We start from the raw sequence: 16481 nt of genomic DNA, 5'->3' as shown, positions 1-16481 counted from the left end.
ATAAAAGAAGGAGTAGTACGCAAGGACACACTGTCTTCATGAAATATCAAAAAAGGTGGACAAGCCATAAGGGCTTGCAACTCAGACACCCATCTGCAGAAGTAAGAACCAACAGAAGAACTGTCTTCCAAGAACAATGCTGCAAGGAAGCTGAAACAGCAGGCTCAAAAAGAGCCTGAGCCAATTTTTCCAGAACAAAATTAAGATCCCAGGGAGAAAGAACAGGCTTCCTAGGAGGTCTAATATTAAGGACACCTTTAAGAAACTGCTTAGCTTCAAATCTAGAAGCTAACGGGGGAGTTAAAGACAGACAAGAAGAAAGAGCTGATATGTGGACCTTAATACAAGAATAGGCCAAACCAGCATTGAGCAACTCACACAAGAACCAAACATCCACAGAAAGTGGGTCCAGGTCACGAGAAAGATACCAAATAGAAAATCTCTTCCATTTAGATCAGTAGGATTTTCTAGTAGCAGGTTTCCTGCAGGACCTGCAGCACATCCTCAGAAAAAAGGTGTCTATGAGGAATCAAAACCCTATCACCCACAGTGTCAGTTGAAGCGTGGACAGGTGAGGATGGATGACAGACCCTCGTCTTGCATGAGGAGATCCACCCTGTGAGGTAGCATGATGATTGACCCTGGCGAGATGCAGAAATAGAGGGAAGTAGTGCTGTTGCTGCCAAAAGGGAGTCACCAACAAGATTTTGGGAACATCCCGTTGAATCTTAAACAGGACTCTCAGAATGAGATGACGGGAGGGAATACATAAAGAAACATCCCCTTCCAAGAAAATGAGAGGGTATCCACCTTGCAGACCAGAGGACCTGGGACTCTGGCACAAAAGAGGAAGTTGTCTGTTCAAAGGGTAGACAAAGATATCTACTTGAGGAGTACCCCACTAATGAACATTATCCAGAAACACATCCCTGTGAAGCATCCATTTGTGGGATTGAGTGAAGGACCTGCTCAGACTGTCTGCCACAATGTTCTGATCTGAAGGAATGTAAACTGCCTGAAGAGTCACATGACACTGGATAGCCAGATCCCATGCCAGAAGTGCCAGCCAACAAAGACAGTAGGATCTCATATCCCCCTTTTTGTTGATATACTACATGACTGTGGTATTGTCTGTGAATACCTTGAGAGGCCCTGCAAAGAAGGGAGGATGAAAAGCCTGAAGAGCCAGCATAAGAGCCCTCATCTCTTTGATATTGATGTGCCCCTTCCACTGACGAGGCGACCACACTCCCTGAATCTTCAGGAAGCCAAACATTGCTCCCCATCCCACATCTGAAGTGTCTGTGAACAGATCCTGAGAGGAAAGTGGAGGCTGAAATGATAGCCCTGGATTCAGAGACACAGGCTAAATCCACCACAGAAGTTTGACCTTGAGACATGGGAGAAGAAGAACAGGAAAGTCTAGTGGATGCACATGCTGAAGCCACACCGACTTCAGAAACCAGTGGAACTTCCTCATGTGGAGTCTGGCCACAGGAAGCATCAGAATGGTGGATGCCATGAACCCCAGACCTCTCAGAAACTCCCTGGCTGAAATGGAGATCAGGGGAAGAATTTGAAAGAAAGAAATGTGTGTCAATGCCTTTGGAAGAGGCAGGGATGCCAGCATTGGCACTGTTTGAAACCTGCAACCCAGAAAGACATGATCCTGAGAAGGAGTCAGTGAACACTTGTTGACGTTTATTGTGAACCCCAGGCTCTGAAGAAGAGAAATGGTAAAATGAAGATTTTACAAAAGGACCTCTGGAGAAGACGCCTGAATCAGTAGGTCATCCAAATAAGGAAAGATTTGGATCCCTTGAAGCCTGTAAAAGGAAATCACAGGAGCAAAGCATTTGGTGAACAAGGTAAAATGAAGATTTTACAAAAGGACCTCTGGAGAAGACGCCTGAATCAGTAGGTCATCCAAATAAGGAAAGATTTGGATCCCTTGAAGCCTGTAAAAGGAAATCACAGGAGCAAAGCATTTGGTGAACACCCTTGGGGCAGTAGAAAGGCCAAATGGCAAAGCACAGAACTGAAAATGCCAGGAAGCAACAGAGAAACAGAAAAATCTCCTGAAAAGAGGATGGATCAGAATATGGAGATAAGCATCCTCGAGGTCTAGAGACACCAGAAAGGCCTGAGGAAGCAAGAGAGGAAAAAAGGACTGAAGGGACAACATCTGAAAGGAGAGCACCTTCAGAAAGGTGTTCAGATGGGAGAGGTCTAGAATGGGTCTCCAAGTACCTTCTTTTCTGGGCAGTAGAAACATTCTTAAATAAAACCCTTTACCCCTTTGGGACACAGGTACTTCTTGAATAGTACCATAAGACAAGAGGTCCCAAAGAACCTCTGGGAAAAAAGGAAGCTGTTCCCATGAAGTACTCTTGATGAATGATTGACAAAACCCAAGAATCCTGGGTGATCCGAAGCCAAACAGGAAGAGAAAGGCGAAGAGCTACAGAAATGTGGCTGGGAATGGGTGGATAGGCAGACAGTACCTGGTTTGTCAAGAACAGAAGGCTTAAGAGAAGGAATCCCTGCAGTCTGAGTGGCCTTAGCAGGAGTCTGTTTACTACCCTTTTTACCTTTAGAAAGAGGGTGAGACTGCCTACAAACAAAAGCTGGCTTAGAAGGGTAGTTCTGAAATTTAGCCACAGGAGAAACAAAGATATGCTGAAGCTCCTGAAAACCTTCCCCTTGTCCTGAAGAGATTTAAATAAACCAGCAACCACTTCACCAAACATGAGAATTATCCAGAGGGGCATCCAGCAACTTAGCCTTAATATAATCAGGCAAAAGTTGAAGCCGAAGCCATGAATATCTCCTCAGACCCGAACAAGAAGCAGCAACCCTGGAAGAGGCATCTACAGCGTCATAACTACATTTGACAGAATGATGAACTACCTGAACCTGAGAGGAAGTCCCAAGCAAGGAAAGAACAGAAGATTTACCCTCAGAGTCTGGAAGATCAGGAAGAACCAGATAGGCCTGAGAAAGAAGAGCCAAGACATACCTAGAAATATAGATCTGATAATTAATAGCCCTAAAAGCCAGGGCAGAGGAAGTATAAACATTCTTAACTAGCCTATCCATGGTCCTACTGTCCTTATCAGAAGGCAAGAACTTGGACAAAGGAAGTAACTGAGATGACTTATCAGAGGCTACAGACACCACAGAGGGGTCAGCAGCAGGACATTTAAACAAAAAGGAACAATCCTCAGGCACCCTGTAAAACCAATCAGACTTACTGGGAGCAGGGGGCAAAGAATATGGCACTTTAGAGGCAGTGGAAAAACATCCAGTAAAGTAGGCAAGACAGGAGGAATGACCACAGGTTTAGGAGAGTCCATTTACAGTAACTCATAGTACCTCTTATGGATATCCGAAACTTGAGCACAATCCTACTTAAAAAAGTCCATCATCCTAGAGATCATGTCCCCAAAGGAAATTTCCTCAGAGGGATTATCAAGAGTATGAGAATCCTCCTCCTCAGACCCGTAGTCTAAAGGAGAAGGAATATGGGAAGAATAAGCAAGGGAATCATCATCAGACTCCACCTCAGAAGAATGGAATTCTCTGGGCCTTTTAGGGGAAGAGGCAGACCAAGAAGAACAGGAACTGAAACTCATTTAGGAGGCTGCAACAACAGTAAAGCATTAAATAACCCCTGAGTAAAGGCCTGCCACTCACTTTGTGGATCCCTAGGAGCAGAAGAGACATGGTTAGTTTTCTGTTTCTTCTTCAAAGGGACAGCCGTCCTGGAAACCTGAGAAGGCCCAGACTCAGAACGACATTCCACAACTGCAGTAGGAACCTCTTCCCAAAAGAGAAAACTGCGGAACCCCATTAGACCCCTTAGAAACAGTCAACCGTGGTTCCCTCTGAACGCCCAAAATGAACACCTGCAAAGCCTTGTTGAACATGCCGCCTGCCAGATCCTCACCAGTCTCCAAACCAGACATGGTAGAAGAATCTGACACAACAACCGGGTGAGCCTCCAGGTGCATAATAACCTCAAGAGAAACACCTGGCAGAAGCTGGACAATGGAAGATTCCGGCCTTACCTTATGCACCTTCTTCCCAGACAGCTGACCCTCGGGGCAGAAGTTCCATCCATAGTACCTGCAGCAAGAAGCTTAAGTCGCTGGTTCTCAAGGTACAAGAAAAGCGAAGAAAACCTACTCCGAAGAGTTTTGAGGACAAACGCCTGAGAAATTGAACAATATGTATGGTTGAGAGCAGCACCAAGGCAAAAAAGACACTTATTGTGACAGTCTTTATGGGGAATCAGTCTCCCACAATAGCATTTACCCATTCTGGATGATATTAACTCCAAACAGCACTAAACAAACAGAAAAAGTAACCAAAACCCAAGTGGGTACTTATCTGCAACTGTGAGGACTCCAGCAAACACGAGCAAGCACAGAAAAGCCAATAATAAAAAAAAAAAACACGGGTGTAGGCAGACCGGTATTTAAAACAGCATTCGGACTGGCAGCAAAAGCTCTGGGGATGGTACGCCTGAACATCACTTTTATGCCCTACCTTACGCAAGGAGTAAGCAGGTGACGTTTAGCATACCTTAAAGCAAGGGTAAACTTTAAGTGTCTGGACGGAGGTCTTCATGGCAGGGAATCCCATTAGTAAGAAATACTGCAGTGGTGAATGTAAGGACATCATCAGCTACCCTGTGAGGATGGCTATTGGCAAAGTAAATTGACTGAATGCCTTGTAAACGCTACGGATCTCACAGCCCCTGAATATGCTGTATATTGTGTCGATGCATCCTGTCCTGAAATTTCTGTAAGAAAATCTGAAGCAATATAAAAATAATAGCATTTATAGGTACTGGTAAATTGTCAAATTACAGCCAGAAAGGTCATTAGGAACTGACAAACTGCAACATTTCTAAAACATTCTGTTAAATTAAAAGTAAAGGATAGTTAATATATCGTACTAGTCAGAACTGTAACTATCAAAGCTACAATCAACATTGCGAATTCAGAGCTAAAATGACTGTGGATACCTGTATAAAATCTAGATTTTAATTTTTGAAAAAAGTGTGGCATAAGAGTTACTTTTTTCTTAGTTACTAAAATTCAAGATAACGTCTATTTATTAGACTGAGCGGTATGTAAATAGCCTCGCGTGAATCCTTAACAATTGTCTGAACTTCTGTGTGGAGTCTACATGTCCTCCCCGCGGTCGAGTGGAGTTCGAAAGACATGAGTAAAATGGGCGTGCCTTCGTTGAAGGTTGGGCGTCGAGCTGGCACCTCAGCACCCGTAAAAATCTACTGCCAATGATTAGCGGACCGAAGTTCCGCTGTGGCGACCCCTAACCGGGAATAACCGAAAGAACTAAACTACTTTGAAGAATCAGCCTTTATGTACCAAAGATAGCTTAAGTATATAAAAAGCTGAAAATTCTCTATCAACTTTATAAATAAAATATCAGATTTCTTTATGATTTTTGATATTATGTTTTTATCCCCATTTTTTTGAGATTAGACTGTGTTATGTTTAAAAGTATGTTTGTATAAGCTTCTGCAAGAATACTTTACATTTAGCACGCTATTACCATTACAGTTAAACGTGTAAACTAAATGGACAAAAATAAAACTGTACAGCAAACACGATTCAGTTTCACACATGCAAAAGACATCCATCATCATACTTATGTCTCTGCTTAGACTAGCAATAAAGTTTGAAAAAGTCACCTTGCCGAGTTTTTTTCTCCCCATCCGGGAGTTTTACATAGGATGATTTGCGCGTGCGCTGTATTCCAATCTGTTCGACCTCTGGTGCCGGTAGGTGTAGTAGTGCTAGTTGTGAATGGATGATATCAAATCTACTTTCATCGGTATTAAATAACTCTTGCGTGCAGTCATTGAAATCTTTGAAAATAAAGTAGTTGTGGTGTTGTTAATTAGCCGTGCTTTATTGCATTGATTGTTACATTTAAGCTGTTCTCTGACCTTAAACTTTGTTCTTCCAGAGTAAGTCAAGGTTGTGAATCTATCATTGATTGAAGAGCAGTTTGCTGGATAAAAAAAGAAATAAAATGTATGCCTGCGCAAAGTTCCTGACTAGCCCTGCCGTGGTAAGTGTATATGATTATTTAATATAACTAAAGCAGCAAAACGTGTGTGATTTTCATTTATTTCTGCTCCTTGGCCTAGTTACAGCATATTCATTTTAATGCTGTAGGTCAAGTTGAGTTTCAAGTTGTAAATCTGATTTCTAGATAGTGTTGTGCATTGTTGTTCCAAAAGTCGTGAAATTCCGAAGTGATAGTATTGTAAAATATGTTCCAGTCTCCTATTGCAAGCAAGGACGCTTGCTGTCAAGTACTTTGCTTTCTATATTAGGCTAGAATGACCTTTGCCTTCCAGGGACATTACCTCCTCGTGAGTAGCAAAAGTAGAGTTGTACGGAAATTTTGGGAAAGTTGTAGGAACGGGTGTTTCTGTGCAATTTTGTTTCCTCTCGTACTTCAGTGTAGGGAAGTGATTATAACGTCTTACAGTTGTGTGTTGTTTGCAGTGTATGTCAGTAAATGAGCCAAGGTTTAACATAGACCTTTTCTTTGCCTTAAAAATTGGGTCAAAGTGGCAATATATTTAGAATGTGATTGTGTGCTGGTCTTATAAAGCTGCTTGTCTTAAAGTTTACATTTTCATCTGTTTCAGTGTAAAATGTGTGTCAGAGTTAACATGTCAAAATTGTAGTTGCAGGGTACAGGTGTTTTGTCTACAGAAATGGTTCTGTACTGCATATTGACTGCACAGGTGTTATGTACTGCATATTGACTGCACAGGTGTTATGTACTGCATATTGACTGCACAGGTGTTATGTACTGCATATTGACTGCACAGGTGTTATGTACTGCATATTGACTGCACAGGTGTTATGTACTGCATATTGACTGCACAGGTGTTATGTACTGCATATTGACTGCACAGGTGTTATGTACTGCATATTGACTGCACAGGTGTTATGTACTGCATATTGACTGCACAGGTGTTAAGAAATGGTTCTGTACTGCAAGGCTGAGGCTTCCATTTTCAATAATGTAGTGTGTATTCACTGTACAGCTGTGATAGTTTTAGTAGTGGGGCTAGTTCTGCTTCATTCAGTATCATTTTCTCTCTTGGAATGGAAGCATTAGTCTATTGTGTGATTGATCTGGCAATGGTGGTTGAAAGGTTTTACAAGTACACCAACATATTCTATATTAAACAAATATGTACCTCAAACATATACTAGCAAGAATAGGTAAGTAAAGCTGCTGTCGAAGTGAAAATTGTAATCTTTGGCTAAACCAACCTAAGGGAACCACGAGTAGGGTGGTGGCAAGTATGAAAAGTCTTTGTACGTTCATAGTATGCTTATCTATGAAAGTGAAAATGTTACAATGATTATAATTACTAAGTTAAACTGTAATGGTTAATACGGTGAGGTGTAGTTGCAGTTAACTTGCAGATGCATCCAACAGGAAAGCATGTACTAGCATGAGTTGTGGTACAAGTCTACTATGTACCAAATGTGGGGCTGAAGTACTGCATCTCGTTTTGTTGTTGTTTGGGATACAGTATCTTTAAGTTCATTACTTATTTTAAGTAATATGCACGTTACACAGTATAATCTCTTTCAGAATAGTTGTATTTAGATGTTTTGCAGCAAATATCCTCCCTCTATGTTGGTTAAGTGGTCTTGTGTAATTTCTTATGTGCTGTCACTACTGTACAGTTTTGTTGTTTTTATGTTTTGTCATTAGTTGCATACTGTGCTGCACTTTGGTAGTTACTGCAGTAGGTCATTGCTGAAACCTCTGTCCACACCAGTTGTAAATAAAAGTATAAAAGTATATATACATTTTTGGAGAGGCAAATTAAATGTTGGGAGTGCTCTTTACTGTTTGATCAGCTTCAGGGACATGGAAGTAGTCATTGAGCTTTCCACTATAAAAGTCAATTCCGTTGCGTCATGGGGTTAATAAAATCCCCTTATCAAAGATGGAAAGCTGTCTAGAGAAATAACTTATCTACTTGTGTTGAATTTTCCAAATCATAATTTTGGACCGTCAGCCCTATTAAAAAGAAAAAAGTATAGCATAGTGTAGATAATGTATTTCTATTTTTAACCTGTTGGTGATATGTGGGTAACCACTTACACATGGAATACTGTCTGCCACTGGCATATGACACAACTTTTACTGAAGTCGTTTATAGAAAAGGTTAAAATGCAGATGCCTTTTGATCTGAATATAAAGCGATTTGTTTTTGCAGTATTTTATCTGCCTGTATGTGTAGCTCATGTTTTGGTTAAGTCAAGCTGTGATGTGTTCAGTTTTGAGAGAGAGCATAGTTATTGCCTATCCCTGTTTGATTGTAACTTTCATTTACCTGTTGCCCATTAAGGTTGAAACCTAAGCATGTTACCCTTGAGGGAGTCGCATGCACTGTGTGCTGTGCTGGGCTGGGCTGTGAGCATATTAGGACACCTGAGGATACCTAATAGTACTTGACCTCTGAACCAAACCCAATTATGTCCAGGAAGTGCTTTGTATTCCACTATTGAGGGCTATTTACGACTTTTCCAAATGTTTGCACTGTCTGGTTCTGCAAGTGTTTACATAGTCCCATTAAAGCTCTATGAAGTGGTGTCATCTTTGATGCTTGGTATATTAAGAGGGCAACAGTATCCAGTTAGGCACGTCCACTCTCCCATGCAGATAGCTGAGCACAGATGCGGATAGTTGTAAAAGCACAGGCGCAGTTGTGTACACCTGAGAACCCTTGCAGAGAGTTGTATCACTTGGGTTGTGTTCATCTTGCTGTATGCATATTGTTTTGTTTCACTAATTTTGACAGCTGTGGGTGTTCTGTGGCCAAGTGTAATCCTTGCTGTGATCCGTAAATTTTGTACTAAAAGTGTGGTGGTGACCTCCAGTATAGTTTTTTATTTGAAGACTGCGACTATACTTGATACAGTTGCCTTGACTGCCTTTTGCAGTTGTTCGTCTGCTGCAGGTGCTCTGAGCCGGAGTCCAGTTGTACTGATAATCCCATCACTTTTATCTTTGTGTCCTTCAGGTGATGCTAAGTGTGTAACTGTTTTGACTCGCTATGTTTTAGTATATAAACTCTTCCTACAAATTTAATTTTCTTATTCATCAGTACTGTGATATTTCATTCCTGATGGAGTCTTCACTGTCTCTTATTACCAGACTGGAAGTAATAGAAACATTGGAGAAACTTTGAAAAAAATGCAAGAAACCACTTTGTGCTTACTGACAACTTCATATGCAAGACAAGATGTGTAATGTTGGAGGTCAGCATCTTTCTAGATTGTAACTGCATGTTAGATCAAACACCCACCATGTCCTACACGGGCATGTAAGACTTCTTACACTGAGGTACTTGATCCCTGCCTAGACCACAAAGATCTTTTCGGCAAATGTTTGGTCAGGTCAGTTAGTGTGTCATGTTCAGGACAGAAGCTGTTAAGGCAGGAAGGCCAAGATGATATGTTTGGTAACATCCAAACGCCATAGTCGGACACAGGTGCAGCTTTCTACCAAGTTGAGCAAGGACAGAGTGACTGTTGGCTGCCTTTTGGATGCAAGGATAATAGCTATTGTGCACATGGGAGTGAATGCCTTGCAGCATGCCTCCATGGATCATATGAAGAGGAATATGATGGAGTTCTTAGAACACGCATTTGAAATTTTGTTTAAAGCGGTTGAGTAAATATGGTAAATGATACCATAATGCAAACAAAAGATAATGGACTTCAGTTTTTGGCCTGGCTATTGATGTGATTCTGTGGGTGTCCAGTATTCATCAGTTTGGAAGAAAATGGACAACCTTGCCTGCTTTGCTATGGATGGCCTACACCTCTCTCCTCATGGCCTCCAGTTTTGTTTTAAGGCAAGGTCCATGTTTTCAGTTGGTGCTTACATAGCCATTCATAGTCAAATCTAATGTAAAGGTAACCCTCTTCATTGCTAGAAACCTAAATGAGAAGTTGCATTGCCCTTGAAATAAAGATGACAGTGGGGTTTCAGAGCAGCAATGGCACCCTCACAGTGCAGGGGTTTCAATGCCTTCCATTTTTTTTTCCAGACCCAGCGTAAAAAATGAGGGTGCTACTGGAGTGGGAACGTCTGTATTCATAAGAGAACCTCTTTTCCAGACGTGCAGTCTTCAACTTCTCTGTGTGCTCTTTGCAGTAAACTTGTTAATACATCATGAAAAACTACTATATCCCCTCCATGTTACTTGCAGCCTGTGTGATATGGAGGTATGTCCGCTAACACTAGTCTCTTGGGAGACTTCAGCTATCTCTCCATTAACTGTGAGACCTACATCATCTCAAAGTACACACACACACACGTTCCTGGACTTGAACAAATGGTCTGTGAGCCGGTATTAAAGCCTCATAAATATTGGACGTGGTTCTTGCAAGGTGAGTTACCAATCCTAGGAAGTTTACTAGACTAATTGGCCCTAGGGTCCTTACAAGCCTAACTAAAGAGTTCTTCTCCAAAAACAAACCTGTCAGCACCTACCACTCCTGTCAATGAGGGGATGCAGGTGGAACCCCTGTGACAAATTTGTGGCTTTCCATCCACTTGTCAAGGTTGCGCTTGAAGAGGGGGTCAGTGAGCCGCTTTGTTGATGTGTATGGGAAGTCTGTTCCAGAGACTGGGCAGCCTCTGAGAGGCAAACCTCTCTCCAGTAGATTTTGTTGATGTTGCATATTAGATTCAGGCCTTTTTGAGTAGGTAGTGCATGAGGAGTTAAGACTTGCAGATATGGAGCATCTCTAGTAGGGCAGGGTCTCTGCCTGTAGGCGAGACACATTACCCCTGAGCAGTCAGTGTACTATACAGAGTAGAGTGATGGTGACTTGAGTCTGTCTGCATAGGACGTGTTGGAGGCTATGAATTCTCTTTGTGAGGTATTTCACTGGCCTTTCCAGTTGATGCAGATGTTTGGGGAGATGCATCTTAAACTGGGCGTTTATTGGTCTAATGATGGAGGAGTATAGAAAGGTAATAACCTCATTTTTTCTGAATGCAGTCCTTTACTTGTGAGATGAACCAAGTAAAAGACTTTTCTGACCACTGCCACTGCATGATGGACTTGCCACTGCTTGATGGTTGAATGTGAGCTTATCAACCCGAGAGCCCAGGTCTCTCTCCACAGGTTATGTGCTTAGGGGGTCGCCATTTATGTGGTAATTTGTAGGGGTTGTGTGTTTGCCGAATATGATGCATTTTTTTTGCATTTAGCTTGAAGCCATGACTTTTGACACCAGTCATTAGTATTGAGACCCTCTTGCGATATGTTAACATCAGTTGGGGAGTCAGTGACAGCACCCAACTTAGTCGTCCACAGACTTGGTCAGCCATGGGCCTTTTATCTTATCTTTGCCTGGACTTCTGAGAAATAGCTGCCAAACAGTAGGGATCTAAGACAGATCCTGGGGAACTTCACTAGTGACAGGTCTGCTCTCTGAGGTGGAGGTGCCTATTTAAGGGTCCTGCCTGTCAGCCAGTGGGGACACCCACCTGATGAGATGGGTATTTACGCCAAGTTGCATTAGCTTTTTGAGTGTGGGATTGTGACAAGGGCCTTAGCCAAGTCGAGCTAAAGCTGTATGCACTGATGTTCCCTTATCCAGGGGCTTGGTGACGTCTCAAAGTCAACCAGGTTCAACAGGCAAGATCTGCCCTTGACTAATCTGAGCTGGGCTGGGTGGGGTCAAGTGCTTGGTGGCACCACCATTGTTCAAGGGGATGACAGTGGCAGTTCTCCACTCTGCTGGAAAGAAGCCTGTACTTGGGCTGTTGTTGAATAGGGTGCTCCATGGCGAAGCCAGTTCTTGCTGGAGATAGTATCCCAGGATGTATTCTGCACCATCAGACCTCATAGAAGCTGTGTTCTTTGCCTTGGATAGGGCCTGCAACACTTGATCTACGGAGATGTGAGGTGCGGGACAAGTATCCGGGATGTCGAAAGGGCCTTTGGTGGGGATGGGTTTGTGCTGAATCTATCTGCTAGTAGGTTGGCCAAGTCAGCAGGGTCAAAGTAAGTGATACTGTTTTAAGTACTAGTTGGAACAAACCTGGGCTTTGCCATGGAGATTCCTGATGTAACTAAAGAAGACTTTATGGTTTCCCTTTGTTTTGGAAGCTAGTTTTGATTCATAATTGGCCTTGGAGGTTTTCACTAGTGATCTGATTTGCTTGTTGAGGCTAAGGAGGGAGTTTTTCCAATTTGAAATTTGTTCCTTTTTACCCTTGGACAACAGTTTTTGTTGTAAAGCCTGTTTGTAGAGGATGTCCACCACACAGGTTTGTGTTTCCTTGAGGAGCAGGTTTTTGTTTTAGTTCTACTGGGTATGGCCAAGTCCATGCAGTTGTACAGGTGCTTGCATACTGCATTGGCGTACTGTTCAGCATAGATGTCTGCATCCTGTGGGGTGGGGGGTGAAGCTTACAGATCTCCCTTAGGCGGTAGTAGTCCACTTTTGAAGTTTTTTAGCTTTATTATAGTGGGGGAGGGGGTAAAAACTTTGAATGAGACAGTCTGATGTTCTTATCTCACCGTGGAGGAACATATTAGTGGAGTGGTCGCCCATTTTGGTGAGAACCAAGTCCAGAATGTCATCTCCAATCGTTGAGAGTGCATTAGTACAAGAATAGTTCACTCGGTCTATGGTGGGGTAGTTGGAAGTCACCAAGGATCAGGGTGTTGGGGTGTACCTTGATGGAGTCCAGTAGATCCAGGTAAGAGGAGTGGGTGTCCTGAGTCATGGAGGGGGGGGGTCTATAGCTAGCTATAATTTGGATAGGTGTCTTGCCCAACTGTCAGTTGCACCTGGAGTAGTTCCAGTGCGTCATGCTGACAAACCAATCAATCCGGAGGTATGTCTGTCCTTAATGAAGATGGACTCCACCACCCTTTGTCCTCCCAACCTTATTTTAGGGTCTGTGTGGAATGAGATGTTGCATGGTAAGGCAGGGGTGCTGTCCGCAACCCTGAACCAGTTTTCTGTGACAACAGACTTTGGCATCTTCCAGTGCAAGGAGAGCCTGCATTGAGTCCATTTTCAGGTTAAGGCTCCTAGCTTTGAGCAGCATGGTCTTCAGTTTGCTTTTTGACAGATTTTTTTGTTTCAAGGTTTGTCTTTGGGACACTGCCTAAAAAAGGCATAATGGGGGAGGCAAGAGTCCTTGGCCAGGATCTGGAAACCCAGCAGTGACAGGCGAGGGCCATCTCTGGCAAAGCATTGAGGCCAGTCAACCATGTCATCCCAGACTGATACTGGATCGCCGTGGAATGAAACCAGAAACTAAGCCAATTGTTAGTCTTATTTTTTTTGTTGGTATCTTGGTAGGATGCTGCTTAGAGCTAGGGTCATATCTGCCTGGAACACACACACGAGCTCAGTCTTATCTCCCTTTGTATAGTCTATGGAGGTATGTCTCGAGTCATTCACACCAACGTGGACAATGACAGACTTTTTGTAGGGAGACTTAAGTGCATGTGTGATGTGGCTGATTCTTGCACCAGACAACTGACCATGACCACCTCCTTGTTGAGCCTGATGAGGGAGACATTGGTGTGTTTCACAATTGAGTCACCAATGACTAGTATGTTTGATTTCAACAACTGGCTAAGTTTCTGGTGTCCTAAGGGGATCCAGTATCTGTCTGCCTGGGATGACATGATTTGACCTCTATGCTTTGCCAGAGATGGCCTGCATCTGTCATCTAAAGACCTCACAATCCCTCTGCACCACACACTCCAGAGACTTTAACATCATTACCACAATCGACAGAGTATGCTGGAGGGGAGGTTCATAACCCAGAAACTGCCCATGCTGTAGAACTGACTACCCATACATGTCAAGCAGAGCACCTCACTGGCCCTATTTAAGAGAAATCTTGAGTGGATGGGAAATGAAAACAAATTTACCCTGGAGATCACTCCAGTGGCATTACTCGACAGAGGCACTAGGAACCAAGGTTGGGTGGCACGATGCCAGGGTAATCTTATGAGCTAGGCTTGTAAAGGCCCCAGGGCCAGTAGCCTAGTACACACCTGCAAACCTATGTTAGGTTTATGTCTTGTGGGCTGTGATGGTTTATAGTCTTGGCTTATGGGCTGTCTGATGTGTGTGATGTGTTTGGTGGTGTATGTGGAATGTTTGTGTGTTTTGGAGGTCAATCCTCTTAGGTAAATTTTTGAGGACCTTTGCATAGGTATGTGTGTGTTGTGCTTGGCTATGTGACGTGAGTTGTGTGGCATTTGTGCTGGCAGTCTCATTTGTCAGGAGTGCTGACTTTGGCACGAGAGTGTGTGGACTCCAGGTTACTGGTGTACATGCATTTCTCGCAGGTGGAAGAATTATGTACTAGGAGAAGAGGGTTGTCAGTAAACCTGAGGCAGTTGTTACACTGTCTCAGTATGCCCATGTCGACCAGGCTGGCAGGAGAAACTGGGAATTGTCCTGACGTAGTGTTCCGAATGCTTGGGTGGACTTGAGACAGGGTTTTGATAAGGGTTTGTCCACAAGTATGTAGACCGCAAGAACCTTCTTAAAGTAACTGTCCTGGAGCACAGGTGCTAAAACCAAAGCCAGGATGCTTAGATTGACTAACTTAATCGGGCTACTAACAAGCTGTAATAAATGCAGCAGAATAAAAGCACTGTAACACACAGCAAAAATAAGGTGAAGTATGAAGAACACAGTTACAGTAAAAGCAGCTAAGCAGCTGAATACAGTGTAAAAAAAAATGTTGTGGAGAGAGAGGAAACAGAATATGCTTCAAGGTTGGGGAACTAAGGGATTTGGCCTTTCTAAATGCTCGCTCTCTACTCGGTACACTGATCTGATGAGAGAGGACTGGGAGGAGTGTCCAAATTCAAAGAAGCAAGGGGGTAGTCCTACCCAAATGATCTCACTAGGAGGAGTGACCAAAATTAGATTTGCAACAGAGGTGGGCAATTCCAAAGCCACCAAATTTAAGACTACAACAACACTTGGGACGGAGGGTGGGAAAAACACAATGCAGTCAGCAAAGGGCAGAAACAAAGCAAATATATAAATACAGTACAAATAGTTGCAAAAAAGTGTACTTGTCAGTCTGGCATATAGAATCCAATGCAGCCAGGAATTTTAGCTATGTTATATCGGCTCTGCACAAATTCACAGAAATGAAGTCTGTACTAGAAGTGCAGTACATGCTCCAACACCTACAGTTACCATGTCACAGGTCAGATCTGACCATAATTTAATAACTGTCATTTGACTTACCACAAAACGCGTGTGTGTGTTTTGAGACTATCCCAAGGCAAGTCTAATCCAGGTAAGTGATGATGATCCCATCTTGTACACTGCCATGTTTGCAAATAATTGTGCCTGCTTTAATGCATGTGTTGAAGCATCTGTCTCTAATTATGACATAAGTATAATACCAAATTCAGGAATAAACTATCGTAGAACCCTAGCAGAAACAAACTATACAAAATAAACTTTTAGCTAGTAAAAGCAAACCTTTAATTCCCCGTCGTCTAGAGATGAACTCTGGAAGATGCTTAGAAAAATTAAATCCTCAGTAAATTAGTTGAGAATTGCTACTTATAAAGACGAGTCAATCGCACAACCTTCAGCTGTGTCAGAAACAGAGGTAATGCCTGGCATTGTTTGGAGCCGATACTTGTTCAGTTCCCTGAGGACATGGCCAACCTAATTGGGGGACAAATTTTTCTATAGCTATATTTCTTCTCTTCCCTAACTTTCCCCAAATAAGCACACCCACACGATCCCCTCTGATGATCCCCGAGCAAGTTTTGAATGCTCTCTCCAAGGTCAAAAATGCTAGTTTCATGATTCCTTGTAACTTGTCAGGCTGCCACCTTGTCGGCTCCAAGCACTTTGGTAGACCCTGTCTATTAAGCATGTTCTGCTTCCTCCTCCTCCTGCTGTCCACTGAATATGTGCCAGTGGAATGGACATGTCGCACATCCCACAAGGGGGATCCACTACTGATCCAAGGAACTTAATGGCTACAAGGCCAAAAGGTATTTACTAGGCTAACGACCACCAGAGATTTATCTCTGACAAGTTGTGGTACCCTTGATAAGTGTAAGTAGGGCTTGGGAGATGAGCCATTATTAGAAACACAAGTGCCAAGCCAGAATTTCCTGCTCCCCATTCAATTGTCCAAGTTAAACTTGAATTGTATTAGGAAGGAACTCTGCTCCACATGAATGTGGAGCCTGTTCCAGAGATGGGGGCAGTCTCTGGGATGCATCTCTCTCCAGCAGGTCTGTTTGTATAATAGGCAGGTTTAAGTCTTTAGAGCAGGTAATTCTGGTGCTTTGTTTTGTGGATATGCAGGAGGCCCCTGAGAGTGGGGTCTGACACTGCCTTGTATGCCAGGCATAGATCTCC

At 43.0% G+C, this 16481-nt stretch overlaps 1 protein-coding gene and 1 long non-coding RNA gene across 4 annotated transcripts in view; one reads left to right on the top strand and one right to left on the bottom strand.

Moving 5' to 3' along the window:
• Positions 1–16481, bottom strand: part of LOC122805433 — an 852280-nt gene that overhangs the window by 434443 nt on the left and 401356 nt on the right. The window lies entirely within an intron of this gene.
• ATP5MC3 (ATP synthase membrane subunit c locus 3) overlaps positions 5673–16481 on the top strand; it is a 115247-nt gene continuing 104438 nt past the window's right edge. Inside the window, exons 1-2 of one of the 2 annotated variants that reach the window (XM_044075571.1) lie at positions 5673–5815; positions 6004–6108. In XM_044075571.1, the coding sequence (XP_043931506.1) occupies positions 6070–6108 (39 nt within the window). In that variant the 5' untranslated portion in view covers positions 5673–5815; positions 6004–6069. Of the gene's footprint in view, positions 5869–6003; positions 6109–16481 lie in introns of both variants that reach the window. The other variant, XM_044075572.1, reaches the window with a different exon arrangement.

This window comes from Protopterus annectens, chromosome 6.part1 (genome assembly GCF_019279795.1).
Source record: "Protopterus annectens isolate FY-2018-M chromosome 6.part1, PAN1.0, whole genome shotgun sequence".
In the NCBI taxonomy this organism is placed as follows: Eukaryota; Metazoa; Chordata; order Ceratodontiformes; family Protopteridae; genus Protopterus; species Protopterus annectens.
The sequence above is the reverse complement of the archived record's forward strand: the minus strand, read 5'-3'. Positions and strand labels throughout refer to the sequence as shown.